This window comes from Akebia trifoliata, unplaced genomic scaffold (assembly GCF_017979445.1).
Source record: "Akebia trifoliata isolate Shusen 1 unplaced genomic scaffold, ASM1797944v1 Contig00325_ERROPOS1006677, whole genome shotgun sequence".
In the NCBI taxonomy this organism is placed as follows: domain Eukaryota; kingdom Viridiplantae; phylum Streptophyta; class Magnoliopsida; order Ranunculales; family Lardizabalaceae; genus Akebia; species Akebia trifoliata.
This window is the reverse complement of record NW_028236966.1, coordinates 24,560-35,415: the sequence shown is the minus strand read 5'-3', so window position 1 is coordinate 35,415 and position 10,856 is coordinate 24,560. Positions and strand designations below refer to the sequence as shown.

Sequence of the window (10,856 nt, the reverse complement as noted above, 5' to 3'; positions counted from 1 at the left end):
CCACATTACCTAATACCTAAGAAAAAATTACAAGACATACCCTTTGATCATAACATATACCTACTTTGTAGAAAGGTACAGTATGTGTCTGATTTGTTGATTGATCTTACAATAGACATTGACAAATAACAAGTACGATAAGACAAAGAAGATCTAAGTATGTCAAATTTGACTAAATCCAAGCAAATTCGAGAGGGAGAGCGGTTCAAGGGACATATGTAAAAACAATAGTTTTTCAAAATATGGGTTAGAGGTTTTGGATTGAGCTGATTTTTTGTGAGGATGGTCATTATGATGAGAGGATCATCCTCACCAAAAATCAGTTCAATTTTAAATTTCTAAGTCCATCAAAAGTGGTTTACAAATTATTGGTAAAAAATCGACGGTCCACATTCTAAATCATTTTTTATGGGATTAGAAGTTTCAGATTGGACTGATTTTTTTTTTTTTGGATGATCTTCTCATCATAGAGATCATCCTTACAAAAAATTAGCTCAATCCAAAACTTTTAACCCATATTTTAAAATTTTATTATTATTACATTGTTTTTACATATGTTTTTTCATATGTCCCATGATTTGTCCCCATTCAAGGGACCTTGATTTCGAATTTACCCTTTTTTTAGGTAGTGATATGTAGTGTCTGATCACACCACATAAGTAAGCCTTATCAATCTTATCCATCCATATAACCTAAACACTATACATGACAGTTGTTTCATTTCACTTTTGATCCCCTCCTTGTTTTCTCGGGTTAACTTATGCCCTAGCACTCCTCATAATTCATCTCAATTGACATTGCTTTATTTGGTCACTATTTTTCGAGTTAAAGTCATCTCAATTGGCATTTCTTTATTTTGTCTTCCATGGTCTTATATGCTATTATTTTCTATGATTGTGTTATTTCTTGATTGCACAATATTAAGCTCTATAAAATCTATGTAGTTAAATATATAATTGATTTTTTATACTTTATGATCCCTTACTCAGAATATGGTGAAATTAAACAAAAGAATTAAAGAAAATCAAAAAATAATCTAACTTAGATTTGAAGAATGGAGTATAAGATACATATTTTTTATTTCTACAGATATCCTTAATGGTCTCACACAATACTACACTTCACTAAAATTTGTATATTAGATGCAAAAAAAGGTTGTATCGGAGACAGTAGCTAACTAGCCCCGTTCTCTATCTCTGGCGATCTTGGAGGGAGTAAGGGGGCATTTGTTTAAGTTCGTGAAATTCTTATTTTTGATTGTTATGATCAAATTATAGAAACTGATTTTCAGAATTCAAAAACTTGCTAGCCCACATTGTTTCTAGAGTTAAATACTGCTTTCAAAAGCTAGAGTTACATTCCTGTTGACCTCATTTCTGTAGTTGTGATCAGAAATACTATATGCCTAAATGTGAAAATGATACTTTAATACAAAATTACAAAAAATGGATTCTGAAAGTAAAAGAAATAGGTCTGATATTCATTTTTTTATTTTAGCTGATCTCTTATTATGATTATGGTAGAATTGCTTTGTAATGAAAATCAAACGAAAAATAGGATTTCAAAATCAGAAAAAGGGCACTGATTATATTCTAGAATCCAATTCAAACACTCTCTTAGTATTCGTCAAGCTCAAGACAATGATCTTTTGCGTATAATATTATTGAAGATCGCTAATACCATCACCACCACCACCACCACCACAACTTTGCATATTTATAGAATTATTTTTGAAAAAAAAACTTTAGATGTGTGAAAAAAGAAACAGTGAAGAGGAAAAAAATCATAGTATGCTTCGGATTTTACATAATCTATTTAAATGGTATTTGGTTATTGATTCGACCAATTTTAGTGATTTTTAGACTTAACCATGGGCCAACCCTTTTGTTGGGTGCATGGGCCAGTACTTAATACGGATCACTTGGATTTGTTTGATCATGAGCTTTATCTGCGAAAATCCAAACCCAAACCATACGAAGCCCGTCCAATCAATGAACATACCTTCGTCATTTTTATGATTATGGTAGAAAACCTTTATAATTAAAATCAAAAGAAAAATAGGATTCCAAAATTAGAAAGTGGATACTGATTAGATTCTAGAATCCGATTCAAACACTCTCTTAGTATTCATCAAGCTCAAGATAACGATCTTTTGCATATAGTATTATTGAAAGATCGCTAAAACCATCAGCATCACCACTACCACCATGCACCACCACAACTTTGCATGTTTATAGAATTATTAAAAAAAAAAACTTTGGATGTGTGAAAAAAGAAACAGCGAATACAAAAAAAAAAATCATAGTATGCTTACATCCTTGCACGGATTAAAACAAGAACAATTACTATTTTCTTCTTAGTTTTACAGGCTTAGAGATCACTATTTATAAAATCAAAAATTGTTAGACAGTGTTTATCTCCCCTAAAATAGAAATTCTCCAAAATAAAAATAAAAAACCCTTAAGAAAAATATTACTAAATTACCTTTTTCGTAATCTTAGAAAATTTGAGCCCGTGGGCTCGCTGTGCCTATGGAATACAAGACATATACACAACAAGATGTTCATATATTTAGGTTTCCACACACAGAGAGTTAGAGAGAGAGAGAGAGGAGCATAATTTACACACATGGAAATAGGAGCATAATCTTATTCATCAAGTACACGTACATAAAGACGTAATTTTATTCATCAAGTCCACAGTCAATAACAGCTAGCGAAGCGAAGGAACCAGCTTGCTAAGTTGGTTGAAGTCTGTGACTGTAGATACACTACATAGGTTCAAAACCCTCCCTCACCCACCAATTATTTATGAATAGGTCCCGAAAATACCTAATTTACTTCAAACAACAGAAAATGTTCGAGATTAACAAGGTAAACCTCATTTGCAACTAGCATTAACTTTCTCAGTCACGACATAGTTTGCAATTGGTTTGGAAACTAACCATGGGGCAGTAGGACCAATAAGAGAAGCGCTGGCCTCAAACTTGTCATCATCAGCTTCTAAAACAATATTCGATTTGATAATGCATGAATTAGCGTCTTTCTCTATGATCTTGAAGATGAACTCGTACAGATCAAACCCAAGGTCAAGATATCCACCTTCGATCATTTGGACCACCTTCATACGTTTCTCATCATCAATCGTCACAAACTTCTCTTTCCATGATCGAGGCTCCGGGGCCCCTAAGACCACCATATAAGCACCGTTATTGAATGAGAGAAAAAGAAACTAAACTTAAGCATATATGCCCCAAATTGTAACTTATTATCTAAAAATTAGGATTGATTGAAGGAATAGTATTTCTCTATATGGTTCTGTCTAAAGTCATGTTTATTTTTTTGTTAATTTGAATTGTTAACGTTCATTCTACAACATTAATTCTTGTTCTTGTTGGTCTTCCGCTCATTTGTTTAGATCAAATGCTAAGAGAAATTTGGTGGTTTAATTTATATTTGAATTTCTAAATAATTTTAACATATCCATGTCTTAACGTATCAAATGCTAATAGAAATTTGGCCAACGTGTTGTCATATATGGGTTAGAAGTTTTGGAATGGATTGATTTTTGGTGAGGATGATCTTTATGGTGAGGAGATCATCCTCACCAAAAATAAGCCGTTCCAAAACTTTTATCCCTAGTTTACAAGTTGAAAATTTGTGGACCATCCATTTTTCTTCTAAACCACATTTAATGGGGTTAGAAGTTTCAAAGAAATCATCCTTACCAAAAATCAGTTTATTCTAAAATTTATAATCCATATAAGACAAAACACAGTTGGTCAAAGAGTGAGTTGTATATAGGAATCCATTCAGGAGCCAAAATTTATTTTATGTGGGTTAGAAGTTTTGGAATGAGCTGGTTTTTTGTGAGAATGATGTCCTCACCATGGAGATTATCCTCACAAAAAATCATCTATTCTGAAACTTCTAACCCCATCAAAATTGAAGTACAAATTAACAATAAAATATGATGGACCACAATTCTTCAACTTGTATATCAGGGTTAAAAGCTTCCGAATGGGTTAATTTTTTGTGAGGATGATCTCCTTTCTATGGATTGGTCCAAATGATATATATATTTAATTTCCAAAACTTGAATATGAAAATCTCGCAGGTTTCCAGGTGACGATCTCAGGTTTAATTTCAAGTCACAATCTTGCAGGTTTCCTACTTTTAGTGAGATCGTCACTATATATACCAGCGAGATTGTCACTTGAAAAACCTGCGATCTCGCACACTCATGTTTTTTGAATTAAAATCAACAGTTAGCCTGAATCAAAATTTTATCATATTTGGCTCACACGAAATGGTAATTTACCCTTAGAATTTCAACCCATTACAGGTTCAAATTAGGCATGGATTAAACTCTACTTAGCAAAATAATAATAATAATAATAATAATGGATTAAACTCAAGCCACCTCTCAACTAAATCAACATAAACAGGATAAGAGACTCTAAATACAAACATAAGCGTACCTGTGGTGAGACCGATTTGTAAAACTGTACCAGCACTTCCATCACCTTCTATGACATCTATCTTCTCAAATAAAGTGGGTAGTAGGGTGAGGAGGAGACTGGCCAGTTTTGGTGAGCGAAAAACAGCCCAAACATCATTGGCTGGAGCGCTTACCTCGAACTGGGTCGACACTTCTCCATGCATTTTATTGATCTCTTAGGACTAATGCAAAGCTGTTTGAGTCTTTCACAGAGGTTTCTAAGGAAAGCTATTCAAGTCTTGGATGAAAGAGTCCCTTAGAATTTGCTTCTTATTTATAAGTCTAAATCAACACATGGTTGCGTCAGAAACTATGCAATATAATAAATAAAGTTGGTACTTGATAAGGATTTATGAGAAATTGATTTTGGAATCTTGAACAATTCAACGATATGACTAGGGTGAGTCGGAATGATCTCAGAGGAAACTACCTGTTTTCAAATGTGACTCAGGATTCACTTGGATGGAAAACGAAAAGGGTAAATTACACTTTTACCCCCTGTGATTTGGTATAATTCTATGTCAACCCCCTAACATTTTGATAATAGTACTTACCTACGCTATAATTTATCTAAGAAACTCACTTACCTCCCTTTCGTCCACTTGCCGTCTATCAAACAGATAAAAGAATGATTTTTTTTACTTTTTTTAATGACAATTTTACCCTTTTTAAAATGTTATTTTTTTATAAAACAAAAATATCCCTATGATCAAATGGGTTCAGGTACGAGAGTGCAGATGCTTAGACAGAGACATTTTTGTAGTGTTGTTAAAATTTTATTTTATTTTTGTATAAAAAAATAAAAGGGTAAATAGTAAAATAACATCTGAATTTTAACATTATACGTGGGAGGGGTGGTAAGTGTAATTGTCAAAATGTTAGAGGGTCAAAATGTAATTTACCCAAAGAAAAATATGTATTATCAAGATTTCATCATTGGCATAATTTCATGTGAATAGAAATTTGAATAGTTTTCTAAAATTATATTTAAAAAATCACTTAATATGTCATCTAGAAAATCACCTTACTGACTATTTAAAATATAAAAAATCTCAAAATGATAAAATATGATAGAAATTTGATTATCTATTTGAAAATTTTGAAATAAGTTTTTAAAACAATTATTGTTCACAACAAATTTCCTAGATCTACCTTGAGATTCGTGAAATAAGATCATAAATGCTTTTATATTGATTTTAGTGAAAAATAGAGAATATATATCTTAGTGTTTTCCTCTAATTAACAGTTAAATACAAAAATAAAGATATTAACGTGTGTGTAGTTTTTTTTTTTTTCCTCTGGACTTCTCACGTGATCGACTAAGAAGGTTGCTTTGATGGTGGATTTATTGTGCTTGATTTTCTATAGAGTCTTTGTGTGAATTTCTTATTTCCGTGTATCGCACTTACTCGACTAAGAAATATTTCTTGACTTCTGGAAAAGAGCTTTAAGCTTGATTGTTCAAGCTGTAGATTATCAATTAAAAATAAAGAACAAAATAAAAATCTTGGCAAGCAAGGATTGATTAACAGAGACAATGTTAATCCAATCCGATTTGGATTCACGTAACCAATTAAAAAAATATTTGTTAGAATAAACTATCTAAAAAATCACAAAATTAAATGAGTTAAAATACTATGAAAAAGCATTAATCGGTCTAATCCACTATCACAAGTTCTATTAATAGTTTTACGGTTCTCTATTTATCTCGATCCACTAAACAAAGCTAATGTTTGTGGATCAAAAAATTAAACGGTTATATTATAAAGGAAATTCAAATTATGTGATTAACGTATTAAGTCAAGATTATAGGATAAATATTAAATGTTATTTGTGAAGCATGGTTTAGCTTGAACTTATCTAAGAATACACCATCAAAATTGAGGAACAAGTTATATTAATTTCGGTAATATTTACTTAAGAATATCACAATAAAACAACAAGACATTATTATGGAAATAGTAAAGTGACTAATAGAAACTTGCTCAAGCTTCCTCGACAGATCTAACGAAGAGTTTAGCCAATAGTTATCGTAAGAACAGTAAAAAAAGAAATATAAAAGCAAAAGAGGGTATAAAATTGAGAGAATAGAGGTCTTCTTTTACTGCTCTTGATTCTAAAACCAGTAGAGTTTCTTCAATTACAAATTCTTCTTCAAACAAAAAGCTAAAAGAAAAATAGGAACTACAATTACTAAAAAAAATTAGATATATATTTATAGATCTTCCTATTTTACATATATCCTTTAAGCTCTGGTTTGGTTTCCTATTTATAAAAATCCAGATTAAGATTTTTAGGATTCGGGATCCTTTTGTAAACAAAAAAACTTCCTATTTCAATACGAAGTATTTGTAACCACCAAGCTTCTGTGCAAATCTCGAAGAATTCCATGCACTGTTCACCATGCCACTTTACCCAACTTGGGCACTACGATCCTTATAGGCCTAATTAGCCTGCATTTTGGTCATTGGTCTTGTTTCGAATCCTGGATTGTAGTGGTATCTTCTGATTTTTCTGATTCTTCTTGAAACTTTGCGATTTTCTCCTGTTACACATAAATAACTGCAATTAGGTTTGAAATACATAATTTAATGGAAATCAATGATAAATATGGACTAACAATGAATTATATATAATTAGAGGATTTAGTATATAATTTACCCGTAAAGTCTATGTAATTAAGGTTTTAGAAACCACTTTCTAGACCCTTATCATTGATCTTCCCTTTAATCGGAATCAAAATCTCTTGAAGAACTTTATTTTATTTCTAGAGGAAGGCTGGAGAGCTTCTTTTTCTGTACAAGGATAATTTCTATCTTTTGAGAGAGAGTGATCCAGATCCTTTTCAAATGAGAGAGGTTTTAGTATTTATAAACTTAGGGTTAGAAAATATTTTCAAATATGCCCCCAACTTAACCGGATTTTACATATTCGATTTAAATGGTATTTGATTATTGATCCGACTAATTTTAGTGATTTTTGGACTTAACTACAGGCCAACCCATTTGTTGGGTGTATGGGCCCAAATTTAATGTGGATCACTTGAATTTGTTGGATCATGTACTTTATCTACGAAAACCCAAACCATATGAGGTCGTTCCAATCAATGAGTCCCAATTTAGACTTGTGAGCACAATTTTATTTTAAAGGCTTTCCTTAGCTTAGAAAGCAACAGTGACCCATTTAAATTTTGTTGCGTACGATAATAAAAAAAATGTTAATAATGTATAAATCCTAATTTTGTAATACATGTGCATTGTACGTGTCACCAACTATTTATATTTATGACTTTTTTCTCAAATCTTATCCGGTAAAGAAATATTTTAAAATTTCGTATTTTAATTCCTAATTTTATAATACACGTGCATTTGCTGATGTCGCCAACTAGTTATATATAAAACTTATAGATTTGAATATTTTTCCTGTAAAAGAAAACATTTTAAATTTTGGTATTTTAAATCCTAATACATGTGCATTGGCACATCCGCCAATAAGTAATATTTAAACAATATAGACTTTTCTCTAATCTTATCTTGTAAAAGATTAAAATTTAATATTTTAAATCCTAATTTTGTAATACATGTTCATTTGCATGTGACACCGACTAGTTATATTTAAAAATTATTGATTTTTCTCAAAATTATATCTTTTGTAAGAAATATTTTAAATCCTAATTTTTTTTAATACATGTGCATTTGCTCATGCCACCTTCTAGTTATAGTTAAAAATTATACATTTTTCTAGAAATCTTATCTTGCAAAGGAAACATTTTAACTTTTGGTATTTTTAATCCTAATTTTGTAATACATGTACATTTGTGCATGCCACAGCCTAGTCATATTTAAAAATTATAGACTTTTTTCAAAATCTTATATTGTAAAAGAAACTTTTTAAAATTTCGTATTTTAAAAGGATTGAAGATTACCTTATCACACCACTTAAAGTTTAGGGTCTTAATCCCATAGTTTAGTTGATTGACATATTGTAATATGACATTGAAACCACGGTTTCGATTGCCTTTTATTTGAAATTGATTAGAGTCGGATCTAAAATGGAGCGTATTTGATAGGAGTCAAAACTATAGTTAGCAATTCGATGGATAGGAAAAAAACGGTACGAAAATAAATCGGGTACCATTCGAAATAGCGATGCATCGGTTTATTCGAAAATTCGACGAAAAAACGTAGGACGGCAAAAATACGATACGAAAACAGTTCGAAAATGATTTGGATCCAACAATTTTTTAAACTTTCAAAAATTCGGATATATATATATAACATATGATATGACCTAACAATTCTAATCTACTAATCAAATTATCAATACTTAAATTAAAAATATCTTAAATAAACACTCTACAATCACATTCATCAAATAAAATATATATTCGCAATTAAAAATTTAGTTTTAATCCATCTAATAGTCAATGTAAATGAAAATGATATAATAATTAATGTCAAAATCATCATCTCTCACGGCGACGAACGAGAAAACTCCATAGTGGGCAGGTGGGGACGATTTTCAACTTAGGATTTTTTTTTTTTTTTTTTTTCTTTCCCTTCTCTTGAGTTTTGAAGTGAGAATTGAGATTAGGGAAATACGAAATATTTTATTAAAATACTTACGAAATATATGTACAAATCGCGATCTAGTCGATGGGATTCAAAGATCCGCGAATTAATCCGAATCTTTGAAACCAACGGTAATTTTGATCGGAAAGAGTATTATTCATCTAATTCACGAATCGATCGCGAATTTACTAACTATCAAAACCATTACGTTGGGCCTCGAGGGATTTTAAACTGCATGACCCTTAATTGGGCCTCTCTAATTGGATTATCTAAATTATGATGCATCGTTTCTATCAATCAGGAAAGACAGAGAGCTGCTATTAGTACCCCAACTTTTACTTATTACACCACTATCAATTTATTAAATTATTTGACATCCCAATTAAAGATTTACACACACTATTAAAACATTACAAAAGTTTGGCTCAATTTATTATCTCAACATTACAAAACACTATAACACTCATTCAAACAATTTCAGCAGTTGTCCACAATTAGGATTAGCCTCATATAAAATTTTAAACCTAAAAAATTGAAAAATAATAAAATGTGTGTGTGTGTGTGTGTGTGTGTGTGTGTGTGTGTGAGAGAGAGAGAGAGAGAGAGAGAGAGAGAGAGAGAGAGAGTTTCTATTGGTACCCCAACTTCGACTTATTCTCAACCAGTCACTTAGGTTTTTCACTTTTAATTGGGATGTAATAAGTAAAAGTTGGAGTGCCAATAGTAACTCTCTTGAAATATTGCATGACATTTGGAGATAATTTGAAACATTCTATATTTCATGAGTCAATGTTTTGGGGTGTACCACAGAAACATTCAGAAACGATACAAGACTCCGATTAAAAAAATGAAGCTTGTTTATGTTAAACAATTCCCTTAAGAAGAACCTCCAAGCCATGGAGGTCCAGGAATTTCAAGCATCTCTATGGGTTTGGGCTTTAATTGGGCCACCAGTGTTGCTTTGGTCCAGTTTGGTTGGGCTCAAACTGAGGTTCTCCAAGGCCTACATTCATGGTGATATAATTAAATAAAAAAGATTGGTGATGAATGCACGTGGCTGAGGTTGATGTGGTAAGGGCACACAACCACAGATCTTTTTCCTCTGGATGCACAAGGAAAAAAGATCTGCGGTTATGTGCCTTTGCCACATCAGCCACGTACAAATCATGGATGATTTACTGCATGCATACATCATTAATCTAAATAAAGTATGAGTAGTGATAAACTGACATGGTGACTGATGAGGTTGGCGTGGCATGTGTACAGAACTATAGATCTTTTTTCCGTGTGTATCCCAAAGAAAAAGATCTATAATTCTATGCATTGTCACATCAACCGCGTCAGTTGTTGTGTCAGTTTTAGCACATGAGTTCAAAAAATAAAATTATGGTTAATTTGGACATGACAGACTAACAAAATGATTGGAATACACTCCTCTTTGATCTCTTGCAAAAAAGGTTAAATAATCACAAGAAATAAGCATTTATTCCTTTTCTTCTCATTGAATTAGACAAGAAAATATTTAATAATGGAAAAAAAAAAGTTGTGATCAAATGATTAAGGACATTTAGCATAAAATTTCATAAGTTTACGAGCAATGGTAAAAAGGGCCACTTTTTTTTTAATACTCAAAATAAGGTCATTTGCTATGGTAACTCATGTTTTTGGAAAGAAATGCCCTCACCTACAATTTCTTTATTAAATCCTTAAAGAATATTGTTATAAATTGTAACTTCCTCCGTTCCTACCTTTTATATCATTGAAATAGAGGGAGATCTCTCCATT

The 10,856-nt window shown here is 31.4% G+C and overlaps 1 protein-coding gene across 2 annotated transcripts; it reads right to left on the bottom strand.

The window, feature by feature from the left end:
• Nucleotides 1-2,629: 2,629 nt before the first annotated feature.
• Nucleotides 2,630-4,760, bottom strand: LOC147381629 (norbelladine synthase-like). Of its 2 annotated transcripts, XM_086430141.1 has the most exons (3): nucleotides 4,481-4,760; nucleotides 2,832-3,185; nucleotides 2,630-2,712 (listed from the first exon to the last, which is right to left on the bottom strand). In XM_086430141.1, exons 1-2 carry the CDS (start codon nucleotides 4,662-4,664, stop codon nucleotides 2,881-2,883), a joined length of 489 nt encoding a protein of 162 aa, XP_086286267.1. In that variant the 5' UTR covers nucleotides 4,665-4,760; the 3' UTR covers nucleotides 2,630-2,712; nucleotides 2,832-2,880. The 2 variants fall into 2 exon arrangements, with proteins under 2 accessions (XP_086286267.1, XP_086286266.1); XM_086430140.1 differs by having other exon boundaries at nucleotides 2,630-3,185.
• Between the last annotated feature and the right edge of the window lie 6,096 nt (nucleotides 4,761-10,856).

Coding starts and splice junctions, on each gene's coding strand:
- LOC147381629 (XM_086430140.1), bottom strand. CDS start 4,664: ATGCATGGAGAAGTGTCGACCCAGTTCGAGGTAAGCGCTCCAGCCAAT. Junction 3,186..4,480: donor ACAAATCGGTCTCACCACAG/GTACGCTTATGT, acceptor TGGTGGTCTTAG/GGGCCCCGGAGCCTCGATCA.